General features: G+C 43.5%; 1 protein-coding gene across 2 annotated transcripts in view; it reads right to left on the reverse strand.

Annotated features, from left to right (window-relative positions):
- The window catches only part of LOC130295010 (homeobox protein SIX4-like), a 32,386-nt gene extending 16,181 nt beyond the window's left edge, over nt 1-16,205 (reverse strand). The window contains exons 1-2 of one of the 2 annotated variants that reach the window (XM_056545187.1): nt 15,168-16,204; nt 5,538-6,199 (exon numbers count right to left, since the gene is read on the reverse strand). In XM_056545187.1, the coding sequence (XP_056401162.1) occupies nt 5,538-6,199; nt 15,168-15,871 (1,366 nt within the window). In that variant the 5' untranslated portion in view covers nt 15,872-16,204. Of the gene's footprint in view, nt 1-5,537; nt 6,200-15,167 lie in introns of both variants that reach the window. The other variant, XM_056545188.1, reaches the window with a different exon arrangement.
- Nucleotides 16,206-19,288: the final 3,083 nt, after the last annotated feature.

Below are 19,288 nucleotides of genomic sequence, written 5' to 3' on the forward strand. Positions count from 1 at the left end.
TTCAATCAAATGAACACAGATCAAATGGAGTTCAATAGAACTGATCTGTATGAGGAATCTAAATGATTCCTCCTAAAAAAAATTAAAAAAAAGTTTAATAAAAGTTTAAAAACACCCATTAACCCCTTCCATATTAGAGGTACGTTCACACGGGCGGATTTATTTGCGGGTTTCCTGCTGCGTATTTGAAGGGGGCGGGCTCTTCTCAGCTGTCCGCGGCGGAATTTCCGCTCCGGAAAATCTGCCGCAGACCCTTCTGACTTCAATGGGGCTTGCAGCGGATTTTCCGCAGTGTAAATTCCACCTCGGAAAATCTGCTGCAGACAGTATGGAAAAAAAGTAAACTGTATGCGTTTTTAAACAGTATACTGTTTTTAAAAGTGCATACAGTTCCGTCAGTTTTTATTTAAAAAAAAAGATACGTTTTTGAAAATTTTGTCCATTTTTAATGGGAGGGGTCTTGGGTTGGGACTTTAGGATTCAAATGCGCATGTGCAAAGTAAAAACGTATAAGTTTTTCCCGTATGGAACCGTATACATATGCGTTTCCCAGTGACGTCCATGTTAAAAAAACGTATGTGGTTGCAGTACGGTTTTTAAACCGGAGACAAAATCGTGGTCAACCACAGTTTTGACTCCGGTTCAAAAACCGTACTGCAACCGCATAAGTTTGTTTTTTTTTTAACATGGACGTCAATGGGAAACGCACATGTATACGGTTCCATACGGGAAAAATGTATAAGTTTTTACTTTGCACATGCGCATTTGAATCCTAAAGTCCCCACCCAAGACCCTCCCATTAAAAATGGACAAAATTTTCAAAAGCGAATTTTTTTTTTTTTTATAAAAACTGACGGAACTGTATGCACTTTTAAAAACAGTATACTGTTTAAAAACGCATACGGTTTACTTTTTCCCATACTGTTCCATCCGTTTTTTGCCATACGGTTTTCTTTAGAAAAACGGATTGAAAACAGTATGGCAAAAACGTAGTGTGAACCCAGCCTAAGGCTGGGTTCACACTACGTTTTCTCCCATACGGGAGCGCATACGGCAGGGGGGAGCTAAAAGCTCGCGCTCCCGTATGTCACCGTATGCGCTCCCGTATGTCATTCATTTCAATGAGCCGACCGGAGTAAAATGTTCGGTCCGGTCGGCTCATTTTTGCGCCGTATGCGCTTTTACAACCGGACCTAAAACTGTGGTCAACCACGGTTTGAGGTCCGATTGTAAAAGCGCATACGGCGCAAAAATGAGCCGACCGGACCGAACGTTTCACTCCGGTCGGCTCATTGAAATGAATGGCATACGGGAGCGCATACGGTGACATACGGGAGCGCGAGCTTTTAGCTCCCCCCTGCCGTATGCGCCCCCGTATGGGAGAAAACGTAGTGTGAACCCAGCCTAAAATTGGTGGAAGGTGATAAGTACTTAATATGTAGTTAAATTAGAATGTATATATAAAATTGGGGCATGTTGGTTTGGTAAGGTGTGCACTATATTGATGGAAGGGGATTTTATTCAAATTTTATTTTTTTAAATGCAACTGTTTATTTTATTAAGTATAAGGTATAAGCTCATTAGATCCCCATTACCAGTGATCTATAGGAACAGACATGCAGTAAAAGATTGCACATGCTCCATTCATTCGTATAGGAAGCCAGAGATGCACAAGACAGCACTCCTACATCTCGTGTTCTACAATATAAATGGAGCACATACAGTCTATAGCACACACTAAATGAAAGCTTGAGCCCCACATCAGAGGTCCCAGCGGTCCAACCACCCACAATGAGATCCTGTTCTCATATTCTGTGGATATAGGACAATATCATTTTTACCAGACAACCACTTTATTACAAATATTGCACATATAAGGTTTTTAAATGGATTCTGGTGCATGGAAGAGAATAGTCTACTACATTATTCTATCATTTTTTTTTGTATTATAGTGACCAATTGTGGCCACTTATAAACCAAAGGGACATTCTTCTGACCTGTATCTGACTAACGGATACTTATGGAGGCATTCAACATATATGTCAGGTATGTTCCCAGGGGTGTGGAAATTTAATAAAAAAAAACACTTGTCCACGTGACTAAAACGGAGCAATATCTACTTGTCCCCGATGGCGATCCACTTGTCCGGGCCAATTTTCGCTTTTAGACTCCTTTTTTCCTCCTCGCCCTATAATAGCCATAACTACCTACTATAAGGATACCTTTTAATTTTTCAATAGCATTCTTCTAACCAAACCAAACAAAATATATTATATATATATATATATATATATATATATATATATATATATATATATATATATATATATATATATATATATATATATATATATATATATGTTAGGGGTGTGAATCGCCAAGAATTTGGCGATTCGATTCGCGATACCAGTGTGGCGATTCGATATATCCCGATATATCGCGATACCGTCTAGGTGACGATACATCGCGATATATCCCGATTCTGTTTAAAAAACAATGTCTTTTACGCTTTTATTAAAACTTTATTTTTATTTTTTTTTTGTACACTTTATTAGTCTTTTAGGAATCATTAGATTCCTCAGACAGATGAATAGAGTTCTATTGAACTCCATTTATCCGCGATCCATTGATAAAGCCTGGTCCAGCCAGGCGCTATCAATGACAGAGCCACGGAGAGCATACACATGTCCCTTTAGATCTAAAGGGTTAATAGCCAGCCGCGACGATCGCCGCATGCTGGCTATTAGCGGCGGCCCCCGGCTACTAAGAACAGCCGGGGGCTGCAGAGTATGGAGCGGGCAGGAGTCCGGAGCCCGCTCCATACACACTGCAGTGCACTGCATGCTGGCTATTAGCGGCAGTGATGCATCAGCGGCCCCCGGATACTGAAATCAGCCGGGGGCCACAGAGTATGGAGCGGGCACGAGTCGGAGCCCGCTCCGTACACCCAGAGCGCCGCCGCCGTGTCAGATCCGGCTGACAAAATGTGGAACTTGTATATCCTGATGCCCGGGACATGCTTTCTGTGCATCAGGAGATACAAATTCCACATCACTAAAGCGATTTTTCACTTGCCGATACTGAATCGATTCAAAATATTTTTGAATCAATTCAGTATCGGCAAGTGAAAAATCGCGATAATCGCGGGAATCGATTTTTTCTTACATCCCTAATTATATATACACATATATATATATATTATATATACACAGACATATATATTATATATATATATATATATATATATATATATATTTAAAATCGGTGAAGTGGAATTGAAATAGTAAAAAGTAATTTAGCAAATTTAATGATCTGCTTTTTGTATTGATACCATTTCGGTATTGATCTGACTTTATAATCGCTTTTTAACTTTTTTTTTCTGGGATATTATAAAAATTGCAATTCTGTGTTTTTTTTTGTTGTTTATTTTTTACATTTACGTAATTTACCGTACGGGATACATAATGTTTTATTTTAAATAGTTCATACAATTATTAGTGATCACGCTGCCACCTCACTAGCCCACAGGGAGCATTCACATGTCCCTTTAGACGCCGCGTCAGCTTTGACAGCGGCGATCTAAAGGGTTAATAGCCAGCCGCGGCAATTGACGCATGCTGGCTATTAGCGGTGGCCCCCAGTTACAGAAAACAGCCGGGGGCTGCAGAGTATGGAGCGGGCAGGAGTCGGGAGCCCCCTCCATACAGACTGCTCAGCGCCGTTGTGCTCGTCAGATCCGGCCCTGCTTGCCCGAAGCCGGGCTAAGGGCCAGAAAAATTCACCTGCCCGGCGCCCGAAACTGCATTTCCCATGCGTTGGGCGATAGGAATTCCACATCCCTGGTTCCCAGTGTGCATGCTGAACATACGCGTACTACAGCTGCTGAAGTACCTCTTTGAGAAAGAAGCCCTACACATCAATCTGTGGCTGGCAAAGTAAAGTGATCCATGGCCAAATTCTGCTGGAGAAGATAAGCAGCACCCATGCATTGTCACTTATCTTTACATTCATGGGGTTATATAAAATATACACTCTAAACACAAAGACCACATGGGTTTGTGCATTTCTGGTTTAACCAAATAATGGCTATATCCACAGAGAAGTCCCACTAATGGGCTATTAAATAAGGACCACTGGAAATATCCAGCCAATAACTATTCTAAGCCCCCTTTATTACACCTCCTATGTAGCAATCCTATTAATAGTACCAACAGAACAGCTGCAGCATGTAGTATGGACATAGCTGTGCCATTGTACTCAATGACTTCATAAACATGGAATGGAATGGGCACAGTTTGCAGGACTACATTTTGTTTTTATCTAACTTGACACAAAGTTTATACAATACCTAATATTATGGTTTGGGGGGGGGGGGGGACGACAAAACGAAAAATCCTGTGTGTGGCTACTTCATATATTGCTTCATATAAAGTAACCCTAACTACAGAAACACTGCAAATACCGCCCACAAAATGCAAGTGCAATTTAGTCTTTATTCCATTTTTGCCATGTAGCACAGTGAAGTTCTAAGAGGCAGCCCAACAGACACTGTTACCATACAGATGTTCGGATAAAGTGACTACACTACATTTAGAAGTCAAGCACAACCTGATGAAACTCCCTGGCGGAGTGAAGCGGCTGTAGTTGTCATGCCCGGTCTCTGGCGTCTGCGTCTCAACATGCTGTTTTTGCACCTTTGGAAATAAAGCTTGACTTTTAATGAAACCTGGTGAGTGCCTCCCGCTATTCTTGAAACATCTTAATCTGCATGTGTTTTAGCCTAATAGAGTTTTCACACTTGTAACCCATCTACAGGATCAATTTGTGAACTACAGGAGTCCAGTTCTAAACCCCCCACTAATCTGCAGAACAAACACAGGTTACAGAGCCCTTCACTTTGACAATTGACACAGATCCACTGTCAGCCATGCGGCTGTGCCTGGTACTATATTTCTGCCTTATTCACATAAACAGTGCTCAGCTGCAATACCAGACATAGCCTCAAGGATATGGACAATGCAGTTTTAAGTGCTGAATTAAACTAGACACTACATAGACCTGCAACAACAACAGGAAAGGGTGGTGAAGAGTTAAGTGCTATTTTTTTTTTCAACTTTTGACATGTCCGATCTGGCTATTTCCCTCCATAGACTAATGCAGTTAGAGCTGGATTTGATTGACAGCCTGGGAGTGAAGTGCGTGCTGCTGTGCACTTCGGCCGGCTATTACTCACAATCGCAGCGGATCTCTGGATTGAGACCCGTTACCATCTAGACAACATGTTCAACAATTGCTAACAATTTTTTTCGCTCATTTTACGCAGGTTTACCGCAAGTGTTAATGCATGGAAAGCCTCTTTGAACATGGTTTTAAATATTAGTTTACATGAGTACAATGTGGATGACGACTCCTGCTTTACTTAAACCTGTCATTATTAGCTCAGGTGTCATATTCCACACAATATCTTAAAGATTGATGCAAGAGAATGACAAATACTTTTATACACACTTGCACTCCTTTCTATACATATCATTTACCTTGTGACACTGCAACAGAAGGCAGCTGGAGTGTGGAGAATCCAATACTTCCATTAATGAGTTGAGCGTTTGTTCCTGAATTGGGTATCTGGACAATGCCATATGGGTTTATTTGTATGGGAGTGGTAAATGTAACAACTGTTCCGCCATCTTGAGAAGCAGCAGGCTGGATAGTCTCATTCTTGACTTCTGTAGCAGGTATTAACCCTGGGAAAGAAGGCTGAATATTTGTAGTGTACGTTGAGGAAGAATCTGTCAAACCAGCTTGAAGAACCTTCACATCCTCAGGGGAGGACACTAAGATGTCTGAGTTTGGGGCACCATTGCTTACAATGGTGGAAGCCACTTTTGGAGAATTCAATGTCAAAGTTTGCGAATTTGCCACATTTAAACCATTTAGAAGCACACCATTGGGTCCCTGGATAAATGAGCCCCCGTTTAAGAAGACCGGTGAAGTATTGGACGATACCAAACTTCCATTTAACAGCACTCCAGAAGAACCGAGTGAGATCTTATTTCCAATGTGCTGCATGTACACTGTATCAGCGTGAGCCGAAAGGTTAATGTTGGAGATGCCATCAGAGCTGGGGAGAGGATGTGGGGACAAGTCGTCTTGGCCTTTGCTTGATTCATCTTCAGTGCTGTGGTTTCCATCAGATTCACTAAATATGAAAAGGCACACAAAAATAGAAACCATTAACAAAACTGCAACGTAAATGGAAGTAACATGACGGTCTACTTTAAGGCTTATTATTTTTAAGCAAACAAGTGGTTGGGGTAACCTCTTACGAGGAGACTAATGGACACTCCAGCCTGTGTGAAGTGGCAAGAAGCAAACACAGAAGGGCCATTTGGCAAATGTATAGCATTCAAGTAGTGGCATTTGCAAAAGAACACCAGTTGTTATGCAACAAAACAAATACTGTACTAAGGATTAGAAAATAACACAGCTGTTAGGACACCAACAACAGGAAAAGTAAATCCAGTTTTCTCCAAGGCAAACAATTATTTAATCTCCAATTGCAGAAATTGGAGATTTTTGGACGCAAAGTATAGGGGCTACCAAACTCTGCCTTAATGATATACTTCCTGATGACACAGGCATGCAATTCACATACTGCCTGGAATTAGCTAAAATGCCCCAAAGGTGTGACTGTATGGAGAAGAGCTTCTAAGTAGTCAAAGAAAAAAGGGGTGGGGCGTTTAACCAGGAAGCATTAGTGACAGCCCAAGGAATGTTACCTGTCTACGTTTGCCCATCCATCAAGCATCCCTTCCCCCCACATCTGTATTCTGTAAACCAGAGCCACAGAGATTGCCATCTCGCCTTAGGAAGCACATCGACCAATGCACAAATTGCAGGAATAGTTTTGCAGCACATGCCTGCAACCAGACGATTAAAGATCTCAATCAACAGAATGCAAGAGCTTCCATTGTGTGGGGCCGTCATATCTGAAGGAAAGGCATAGCTGCACACTAAAAGCACATGAATATTTTACAAGCTGCAAAGGTTTGATCTATGACGTATACTTGCACATCTGCAGTAGCGGGTGTATGAAAGCACACATTGTACATACTACTAGGAGAGACCCACCAAAATCCCTTCAATATCTCTGAACACATTACAACATGAAGGAAAGGAGTTCGGTTTACAGCTGCACTTTATGGCTGTTTCCTAAAGAAAAATATAAACAATAATGCTGGATCTGTTACATGAAAGATGGAAAAAAAAGGGGGTTTTGAACGAGCGCCACGCCATCCTAGCACAACACAGGCTACAGGACGTCATACATTAATTGTTTTGTGGACCTGAAGAGGGCACATGCTGGTGCCGAAACGCGTTATCCTATCGCTCTGAACCATAATAAACTGTCCTGTGCTACAGTGACGTCCTGAATCCTTTTCTTAAAGCAGTAGTGCTCGTTCATAACCCCCTTTTTCCTCTTTTCCTGATTCCATTGTTTCCGTACCCTTTGCGGATACGGATAGGGGTTTCGAGCTGCACAACTGCCCCTACCGCCTTCCACTCCACCCACTTCCCAGGTGAGGTGCTGCCGATAACCCCAGCAGGACATCACATTACCTTGGGTGCAGTGGTTTCTTGCCGTCCCACCACATGAGAGAGCGCCCCTACCTTTTTTTTACTTCTTTCTCACACTTACATGAAAGATGGCGCCTTACCATCCCTATTGTTTATAACAGGGTCGACTGGATTTCTGTCAAAGTGTTTGTCATTTTATTGGAAATAACATCACTGCATCATTTTTTCCCCCCATCTTTTGAGATAGAACCTGCTAAAGAGGTGCATAGAAGAGCCCATTCCTTACTACTTAGATGAACATTTAATAAATTGTATTAGGTTTAATAAGATTACATTCAATACGTTATATTTTTTCTATCAATTTACTTAGGGCTTATGCACACATCTGTATTATGGTCTCTAGGTTATATGGAGCCATAATACAATGGTAATTGTATCCTTATAGCTGAATCTGTATCTTGTTTTTTTTAAGGAACATCCATTTTTGTATCCTAAATTACTGAAAAGGAGACGGTTACCACACAAGAGTAGCTTGCACACCCCATAGAGTGTGCATTAGTACCAATACGTCATACAGCTATGGACATGAGGAATAGGGGCGGCAAAGACAATCTTCCCTTTATACAGTAAGTCAATCTTCATGTACATGAAAATTATTATTTTAATCAGTAGTTCACCAAGGTATGGACTTTTGGAGTCAGTTATGCATGTTCAGGGGCAGAGTTTAGAAATTAAAGGAGTATTCCAGGAATTTTTTTTTATTTGACTATACTACAGGGGCTGTAAAGTTAGTGTAGTCCATAATATAGTGTCTGTACCTGTGTGTGACGGTTTTCTCACAATTCTTATGTGATTTTCATCCCAATATTTATTTTTACCAGCATACAAAATGACTGCTGTCTCTGATTTTTCCCAGGTTGCAATGCGGCCAAGACCTGACTCACTAGTCAGCTGATGACAGGGAGCCTGTCTGATTCAATAGGTGGAGAGAGCAATCTGCAAGTAATGCAACAGCTGTAGGCACCCTGATTGAAAACCACAGGTCTTTTGTTTCAATGGGTGGGGTGACTAATGTTTGAGAGGGAGGAAAATGGCATTGTGCGATTCGTAGTCAAAAAAACATAAGTCAAACAGGAAATACCAGTTCACAAAAAGCTAGCCACAGTGTTATGGTAATCTCACAACATAGCCATTTAGCCCCAAGACAAGCGCAGATCCTTCCTAAGCATGTCCATTACTGTCTGACAGGTACATACTAAAATCACCTTATGGTGGAGCAACTATGGGTCAAATGGAAATCCCTAAAACATTTTATATCCATAGTGATATGTATATAGAACCTCATAAAACAACAACAAATTTATTTCTCATGTTCTCTAATACTGCTGTATAAAAGTTTGCCAAATATAGCACAATAAGGCTAGGTTCACATGTGTCAGAGGCTCTGTTCAAGGCCACCATTGCAAATTCTGTTCAGCAGCAGAAAGCAGAGATGGCGGGTCACTAATGGCTGACTTTAATGGAGTCCATTGGGTATTCTGTCTGGTATCAGTCATTTTACTGGATAAGGACTGGACAAAAAAAAAATAAAATACAGCATGATGCTACGTTTTGTGAACTAAGCCGAAGGCTAGGTTCACACTACAGAATTTCCGGCTGCAATTGCACTTTGAAATTGAAGGCAGAAATTCCGCTTACTAAAATGTGTAGTATAGTGAATGGGTTTCCGTTCACAAATTCACACTTTGGAATTCGTGAAGCGGAATTTGTGAACAGAAAATCCGCTTGAAAATTTCCGCCTGAAGAAAGGCGTTGCTCATTCTTTAGGCGGAAATACTCGCGGAACACATAGCAGTCTATTGGAGACTGTAGTGTTTGCGCGGTCCTAACGCCGACTGATTCAGTCAGCGCTGGCCGTACTCGGAATCTCCAGGCGGAAATTTTCTGCCCGGAGATTCCGCAGTGTGAACTTAGAATAACATGTATCTCAGAGCACAGCTTTACACTGGTTGTGTATGTGATTTTTTTTATATATATATACACACACACACACACACACACACACACACACACACACACAGCGGCAGCTTCTTTGGACTAGACAACCCTCCATAAAGTCATGGGGTGGAAGATTTATCAAAACCTGTGCATAGGAAAAGTTGAAAAGTTGCCCATAGCAACCAATCAGATCACTTCTTTCAAAGAGGCCTCTTCAAAAATGAAAGAAGGAATCTGACTGGTTACTATGGGCAACTGGTCATTTTTTCCTCTGCACAGGTTTTGATAAATCTCCCCCGTGGTTCCCAACATAACAGCTGCAAGTAACAATATAAAAGTTATAAGGTTTCATAAACTGCGCTCAAGTACAGTGATGCCTCAACATACAATGGCCTCAACATACAATAGCCTCAACATACAATGGTCTTTTCTGGACCATTGTAAATTGAAACCAGACTCAACATACAATACTACGGACAGTCCAGATCTGTGAAACGTGTCAATGGCCAGGAGAACCGACCAATCAGAATGGGCATTCACTGGTAAAACCCTTGTATTACTGAAGTGCATGCACTGACTGGCTGTCTGGTAGCGCCCCCTACAGTACAGGGAGGTATTACATGTTCTGTACTCTTTACCTGTGCCAGGGTTAGCTGCTCCTTTGGACATCAGATGAGGGCGGCTCCATTTAACTTTTTTTTTTTTTTTTTTTATGGACATTGCGTGTACTGTACAGACCCTGAAGAAGCTTCTGTCCTCTACATAGACCAGTGTTTCTCAACCAGGGTGCCTCCAGCTGTTGCAAGACTACAAAGGATAGGGGATAAGTTATAGATCGCGGGGGGTCCAAGCGCTGGCCCCCCCGGATCTCCTGGACGGGGCTGCGGCAGTCTGCCGGAAGTGAAGTATTGTCCCCAGCAGAAAGCCGCGGCAGACACTCCCCCCTCCATGTATCTCTATGGGATTCATGGAGTGGGTGTGTCGGCCGATGCGTCATGCGGGGACGGAACGCCCCCTTTCCTGTATATTGCCGCGTCCCTGTACCAAAGATCGCAGGGGGCCCCAGCGCTCGGACGCCCCGCGATCTATAACATATCCCCTATCCTTCTGATAGGGGATAAGTTATTTTGCACTATAGATGTCCTTTAATATTGTAACTTGAGGGACTACTGTATAAAGCATTAAACCAGTGAAAAGATAGTGCTTAGTAAATATACTCTTTACATAGTATTGAATATCCATAGAGAAATAAAGAGAACAACCGATCACACCACAAAGACAGCACACAGAATTACTTCAGTATTGTACGCGCCTTTCAAGAAACAAAACACCTCAAGGCAACTTCTCTCATTAACTTCTGCAAATGGGAGGCGTAGAAAGACAGAACAGGGAAGGGCGGAACATTCTGTTGGGAGAACAGGTCACCTCCACCTGGCAGGCCAAACCAGTCACAAACCTGTAGAGATAAGGCTTTCTGAAGACAACAAACTAACCCCTGCAAAGCCTTCAAGTCCCAGACAATGCTCCAGCCCTGTACCTTGCTCTCAAACACAAGAATTACGCTGAACACAGGCCCGGGAACAACCGTTTTAGTCCTGATTTACCTGTTTACACAGCTAGGCCTCACATACAAGCTTTTTGAGTGGAGATAAGCAGCTGCCAGACACAACTTGTCTCCTAGGAATAATAAAAAATATATATATACATTCTGCCACTCGACCAATCTAATGTAGCTTGAATAATTCAGTCTATTCTTTCAGCCATAGGGGAGACCTATAAGCGTAAAAGGGTTACTCTGCTCCCCAGCGTCCGCAAAATTCCACCTCACACCGAAATATTGAGTTCCTGGACACTGTGTGCAGGCTTCCGTGTTCAGGCCCGCCCCCTTGTAACATCACGGCCCGCCCCATCAATGAAGGTCTATGGGAAGGGGGAGCGACGGCCGTCACGCCCCCTCCCATAGACTTGCATTGAGGGGGCGGGACTTTGTCATATGACAGGGTGTGATGTAACAAGGGGGCGGGGGTGAACACGGAAGCCTCACACACAGCGTCCAGGAACTCAATCTTCCGGTGTGAGGTGGAATTTTGCGGACGATGGGGAGCGGAGTAACCCTTTAAAGGGGTTGTCCACCATAAGGCGAATTTAGTACGTACCTAGCAGGCAGTAATGGACATGCTTAGGAAGGATCTGCGCTTGTCTTGGGGCTAAATGGCTATGTTGTGAGATTACCATAACACTGGTTAGCTGTTTGTGAACTGGTATTTCCTGTTTGACTTTTTTTTTTTTTTTTTTTTTTTTTTTTTACTATAAATCCCACCATTCCATCTTCCTCCCTCCCACACATCAGCCACACCACCCATTGAAACAAATGAGCTGCATCCATTCAAAAGACCTGTGGTTTTCAATCAGGGTGCCTACAGCTGTTGCATTAGTTGCAGATCGATCTCTGTTCACCCATTGAAGCAGACAGGCTCCCTGTCATCAGATGACTAGAGAGTCAGGTCTCGGCCGCATTGCAACCTGGGAAAAATCCTCGACAACAGTCATTTTGTATGCTGATAAATTAAATATTGGAGTGAAAATCACAGAAGAATTGTGAGAAAACCGTCACACACAGGTACAGACACTATATTATGAACTACACTAACTTTACAGCCCCTGTAGCATAGTCAAATAAAAAAAATTACAAAAAATTCCCTTTAACAGGAAATGGTCAACAGAAGTCGAACCATATGGGATCTTATGTATCAATGGTGTCATTTGTAACACCACCAAAAATGGTGGCATCTGTAACACATTTGTGCTGCATGCTAATCCTCAAGACAAGGTATTGCGCATTGTCTAACCTGCCTTTAGGCTATATACACACACACACACACACTAGATAGCCTTGCTGTGGATTTTTCGCTCGGAAATTCAAATCTGCAGCAGATTATAGTTCCGGCTAATAAGTGACGATTGCAATCTACACACTATAAGCGACATGGACCTGCAATGCAGATTTCAAAAAAAACGACAGTACGTTATCGGAACTGATGCTGCCGATTCTCCCCACTGAAATCAAGAGGAAAGCTAAAATCTGCAGCGTTTCCAAACCAAATCCACCACGGTTAGAAAAATCTGCAGATTTTCATGCAGATCTTAATCTGCAAGGAACCCGTCTAGTATGCAGTTACCCTTACACTCTCTATAGCAGTGCTTCCCAACCAGGGAGGCTCCAGCTGTTGCAAAACTACAACTCCCAGCATGCCCGGACAGCCAACGGCTGTCCGGGCATGCTGGGAGTTGTAGTTTTGCAACAGCTGGAGGCTCCCTGGTTGGGAAGCAGAGCTTTTTTTTTTAATTTGTTACATGAATATCAAAACTTTTGGTTCTCCAATATTTCTCCCTAAAAACAAAATAAACTTCCAGCTAACAAAAAGGATTCAAAGTAGCACGAAGGTGTTAAAAGTGCATTTGTGAAGCCCCCTGGATCCCCCACCCCCCCTTTCCCTACAAAAACAACTGAGTGGCCGCTAAAGTGAACAAGCTCACATCTGTTCTAACACTCACTCTCCTGTGCAGTCATAGGGGCTCACAGCAATCTCAGCCCCCTCTGGCCGCAGATCGGCGCCCCTTTTCCTCTCCCTAACCAGAACAAATGACTTATTTCAGTAATAGGTAAAACTCTAGATAATCTAAACCCACTGCACCAGGTGAAATAGCCACCGCTTACCTACACCGCCAGACCTAACTGGGGGGAAAAAGGTAGAAATCACCAGCCTGACAGCAAGAGAACAATAAAAAAAAAAAAAAAAATGGGCAATGCAAATGAGCCAGGCGATCAAAGGGCATTGGCACAGAAGGAGTCGTCTCCTATCTAGGATTTCAATGAAACCCGAGCGCAATGAGTTTAGAATCAGATTTCAAAACACTGCAGCCTGATCCGCCATGCTTCCAGCTGCATGAATTTTTAGTCAATCATTGACCCTGTCATGTCAAAACCCGGGGCACCCAAAATGTGACACAGACACCCCCCCCAACCCAACATTTCACCAAAGCCACAGTTGTCCATAAATAAATATATATATATATATATATATATATATATATATATATATATATATATATATAACTACCCCCATGGATGGGATCTTTTTGGTGATCAGGACATAGACCTATAAACTGCATGCGAGGAATCACTGGCCTAATCAGGGTGCCTCCAGCTGTTGCAAACCAACAACTCCCAGCAGCAAATCAGGTTTCAAAACAGCAGCCTGATCCGCCAGACTTCCAGCTGCATGAATTTTTAGTCAATCATTGACCCTGCCAAAACCTGGGGCACCCAAAAAGTGACACACACAGCCCCCCACCCCAACATTTCACCAAAGCCACAGTTGACCACAGAGATATATATATCTACCTCCATGGATGGGATCTTTTTGGTGATCAGGACATAGACCTAAACTGTATGCAGGGAATCACTGGCCTAATCTGGGTGCCTCCAGCTGTTGCAAATCTACAACTCCCAGCATGCCCCGACATGCTGGGAGTTGTAGTTTTGCAACAGCTGGAGGCACTCATAGTTAAATAACCCACACCTAGCAGTAGAAAAAGTAGGTGATCAGGACATAGACCTAAACTGCATTCAGGGAATCACTGGCCTAATCAGGGTGGCTCCAGCTGTTGCAAACTACAACTCCAAGCATGCCCGGACAGCCTTCAGCTGTCCGGGCATGCTGGGAGTTGTAGTTTTGCAACAGCTGGAGGCACTTATCGTTAAATAAACCCACATCTACCAGTAGAAAAAGTAGGTGATCAGGACATGGACCTAAACTGCATGCAGGGAATCAGGGTACCTCCAGCTGTTGCAAACTACAACTCCAAGCATGCCCGGACAGCCTTCAGCTGTCCGGACATGCTGGGAGTTGTAGTTTTGCAACAGCTGGAGGCACTCATCCTTAAATAACCCACACCTACCAGTAGAAAAAGTAGGTGATCAGGACATAGACTTAAACTGCATGCAGGGAATCACTGGCCTAATCAGGGTGCCTCCAGCTGTTGCAAACTACAACTCCCAGCATGCCCGGACAGCCTTCAGCTGTCCGGGCATGCTGGGAGTTGTAGTTTTGCAACAGCTGGAGGCACTCATAGTTAAATAACCCACACCTACCAGTAGAAAAAGTAGGTGATTAGGACATAGACCTAAACTGCATGCAGGGAATCACTGGCCTAATCAGGGTGCCTCCAGCTGTTGCAAACTACCACTCCCAGCATGCTGGGAGTTGTAGTTTTGCAACAGCTGGAGGCATTCATCGTTAAATAACCCACACCTAGCAGTAGAAAAAGTAGGTGATCAGGACATAGACCTAAACTGCATGCAGGGAATCCCTGGCCTAATCAGGGTGCCTCCAGCTGTTGCAAACTACAACTCCCAGCATGCCCGGACAGCCTTCGGCTGTCCGGGCATGCTGTGAGTTGTAGTTTTGCAACAGCTGGAGGCATAGTTAAATAACCCACACCTAGCAGTAGAATAAAAGAAAGTTTGCATGCCCGCAGCGCCATATTGCAGGCTGCACAATAGAGAAGTAGGTAAGTTTCGTGCTCACCTCTTGGACTGCGCCTCGGACGGATTGCGGTCGCGCTGCCTCCGGTTCTTGAACCAGTTGCTGACCTGTGTGAGGGACAGGCCGGTGATTTTGGCCAGGTTCCTCTTGGCGGCGGGGGACGGGTAGCGGTTGTGCTTGTACAGCTCCTTGAGCGCGTTGCGGGACTTCTCCTTGAAGCAGTACACGGTCTCCTCTCCGTCCCAGATAGTCCGGGGCAACGGGAACTTCCTCCTCAGCCGGTACTTGTCCACCGCCCCCAGGGGTCTCCCCCGGGCCTTTTCCGCCTCGTTATAGCGAGCCTTGTACCAGAGATCCTGCAGCACGGCGTGGTTGGACGGCTCGAAGTTATGACTCTCCAGCACCGAGAAAAGCTCCTGGTACCTGCCCTGGTGGAAGGCTACCAGCGCCCGGGCTTTCAGGATACTCTCGTTGCCACGTAGCAGGTCACTCTGGGGCAGCGACCACAGGAAGCGGGCCAGCCTGTCCAGGTCCCCACCTTGCTGCAGAGCCTCGCACACGCAGGCGACATGCTCCGGGGAGAAGGCGAGGGTGTACGGGGCCCCCCCGCCGCTCACAAGTTCGCTCTTGATCTCCTCCTCTGTCCCGGGCTGGTGTGCATGCTCCATAGAGAAAGGAGCCGCGTCCAAGGCATCTTCCTGCTTGATCTCTATAGCATTTGGGATCCCGTTGGAAGGGGAAGACATTTTTTTTTTTTCCCCCTTATGTTTAAAAAAAAAAAAAAAGTCCACCCCTCCCGTCTGATCAGGTTTCCATCGGCCACGCAGCGATCATTACTTCCCCCCCTCCCCTGAAGTGTAAACGGATCGCAGCAATGTGACTACTACACAACTGCAAACTCTGGCAGGAACGTCCTGGCCTGGAGCTGGGAGAACCATTGGGGGAACTGAAGTGGGCGGGGACTTTGGAATGTAAGACCGGCCGTTACTAGGGCAACCGTCACTCAGAGCGCTCGCTCCCTCTTCCACCTCTCCCGGCCGCTCAGGCGCGGGCTGTACACCTCCACCTGGCCGGAACCTGTTCTCCACACGTCTTTACAACTCCGGCGGCTTCTCTCATAGACGGCACAATATACCAGGGTCACAAGCCTGAGGGGGCCCAGAGGTCTAGAGAGTATTATAAATGGCACATGATTCTGAGGGGTCCTGTTAACTGTATACGTTTTTTTTGTTTACTTGGGAGTCAATGGGAACCGTACAAAACTGTATGTATGTACGGTTCCATCCGGTTTTCACCATACGGTTTTTGACTTTGCAAAGTTGTTTTTTTCTTGGAGTTTCAAAAGTCAAACTTTATTCATACGTTCTTAAAAAAAAACTGATGCAACCGGACATCATTTTTTAAACCGTATACGGTTTTTAACTGTATACGGGTTAAAATTTGTACACACGTTTTGATACAGTTTAGTCCGGTTTTGAGGAATCCGTTTTTCATTAAAAACCTGATATGGGAACTGTATTGCAAAAACGTAGTGTGAATGCAGCCTAAGGGTTGGTTCACACCCCGTTTTTGCAATACAGTTTTTTTTATCAGGTTTTTTATAAAAATAAAAAAAACGGATTCCTCAAAACCTGACTAAACTGTATCAAAACATGTGTACAAAGTTTTATCTGTATACGGTTTGAAAAATGATGTCCGGTTGCATCCGTTTTTTAAGAAAAAAACTGTATATGTTTTGATTTTTCACTCCATTATGAATAAAGTTTCACTTGTTTGATTGAAATTCCAAGAAAAAAACTGCAAAGTCAAAAACCGTATGGTGAATAACGGATGGAACTGTACATACAGGTCTGTATGGTTCCCATTGACTCCCATAAAAAAAAAAAACATACACAGGTTAATATGGGTTTTCACCCGGATCAAAAACCGTGGTAGACCATGGTTTTCTGTCCAGAAAAAGAAAAGTAAAAAACCGTGTGGTTTGAAAAACGGACACACCCGTATACATTATGGTGCATACGGTTTTGAATGGAAAGTCTATGGCCACGGTTTGCTGTACGGTTGCATACGTTCTTTTTTTTTTTTTTTTTTAAATGTATCCAAAAACTGTATAGAAAAATCATGGTGTGAACCCACCCTAAGGGCTCGTTCACACGAGCGGATTTTTTTTTTTTTGCTGGTTTTCCGCTGCTTATTTGAAAGAGGGCGGGTTCTTCTCGGCTGTCCGCAGCAGATTTTCCGCGGTGGAATTTACGCTGCGGAAAATCCGCCACAGTCCCTAATGACTTCAATGGGGCTTGCGGCGGATTTTCCGTAGCGGAAATTCCGCCACTGAAAATCTGCTGTGGACAGCCGAGAAGAGCCTGCCCCTTTCAAATACGCAGCAGAAAACCCGCAAAAAAATCCCCTCGTGTGAACGTACCCTTATACAGTTTTTCACCCGGAACAAAAACCGTGGTAGGCTACAGATTTGGGTACGGGAAAAAAACTGACAAAACCGTACAAGATGCAAAACGGACACAACCTGACGCATCTTTTGGCATACGGTTTTCAATGGAGAGTCAATGCATACAGTTTTCAATACGGTTCCATACAGTTTTCACGTAGAAAACGTATACGGGAACTGTATTGCAAAAACGTGGTGGGAATGCACCCTAAGGCTGCATTCACATCTCCTTTTTGCAATACGGTTCCCGTATCCAGTTTCAGTGTAAAAATAGCAAAGTTCACAGACACTTGTCCAGCTCACCAAAACCCCTCCAATGTGCACGGATCGGTGTCCAGCCAACACCCAATAGTGGAACAAAGAAGCAGTAGATCCAGCACTATTCTTTGCAGCTTTATTGTAACACAGCACTCGGATAAAATCAGCAAACACATCAAACGCGTTTCGAGCGCATGCGCTCTTTTTCGGTGATGTCATCACCGAAAAAGAGCGCATGCGCTCGAAACGCGTTTGATGTGTTGGCTGATTTTATCCGAGTGCTGTGTTACAATAAAGCTGCAAAGAATAGTGCTGGATCTACTGCTTCTTTGTCTCAGTGTAAAAGTATGGAACCGTATTGCAAACCGTATGTATAGACATGTCATTGAAAAACGTATGCCAACCATAACATCCGGTTGTGTACATTTTGCATCATTTACGGTTTTATCAGTTTTTTCCCCGTACAAAAAAAACGCAGTCTACTACGGTTTTATGTCCGGGTGAAAAACCGGATACAACCCGCATACGTTTTTTTTATTTATTTTTTATTTTATTTTTTTAAATTGTGGTGAAGGGGAACCGTGCGTACAGTTCCATACGGTTTGCACCATACGGTTTTGCAGTTTGCACATGCGCAGTGCATGCCGAAAGTTCTTTCCACAAATAGAACATGAAGAACTTTATTTAATTAAGGACAAACATAAAACCGTTTCCGTTTTTCTTTTTCAAAAAAACGTATTAAACCGTATGCAACCGGACATCCATTTTCAAACGTATACAGTTTATAGGTATGTACGGTTGTACACGGTTCTATACAGTTCGGTCCAGTTTTGAGACATACTTTTTTATACATAAAACCTGATACAGGAACCGTATTGCAAAAACGAGATGTGAATGCAGCCTTAGGCTGCATTCACATCTCGTTTTTGCAATACGGTTCTCGTATCAGCTTTTTTGTAAAAAAACTAAAACGTATGTCTCAAAACTGGACCGAACCGTATACAACCATGTACAACCGTATAGACCTCTCTACAGTTTTAAACTTTATACAGTTTATGTTTGTCCTTAATTAAATAAAGTTCTTGTTCTATTTGTGGGAAGAACTTTCGGTGTGCACTGCGCATGTGCAAACTGCAAAACCGTATTGTGCAAACCGGATGGAACCGTACGCACATACGGTTCAGTACGGTTCCCATAGATCACCATTTAAAAAAAAAAAATGTATACGGGTTGTATCCGGTTTTTCACCCGGACATAAAACCGTAGTAGACTACGGTTTTGGAGACGGGAAAAGAAACGGATAAAACCGTAAATGATGCAAAATGTCCACAACCGGATGCTACGGTTGGTATACGGTTTTCTATGAAATGTCTAAATATACGGTTTGTAATACGGTTCCATAAGGTTTTTTTCCACTGAAACCGGATATGGGAACCGTATTGCAAAAACGAGATGTGAA

The sequence above is a fragment of the Hyla sarda genome, chromosome 11, assembly GCF_029499605.1.
Source record: "Hyla sarda isolate aHylSar1 chromosome 11, aHylSar1.hap1, whole genome shotgun sequence".
NCBI classification, from domain to species: domain Eukaryota; kingdom Metazoa; phylum Chordata; class Amphibia; order Anura; family Hylidae; genus Hyla; species Hyla sarda.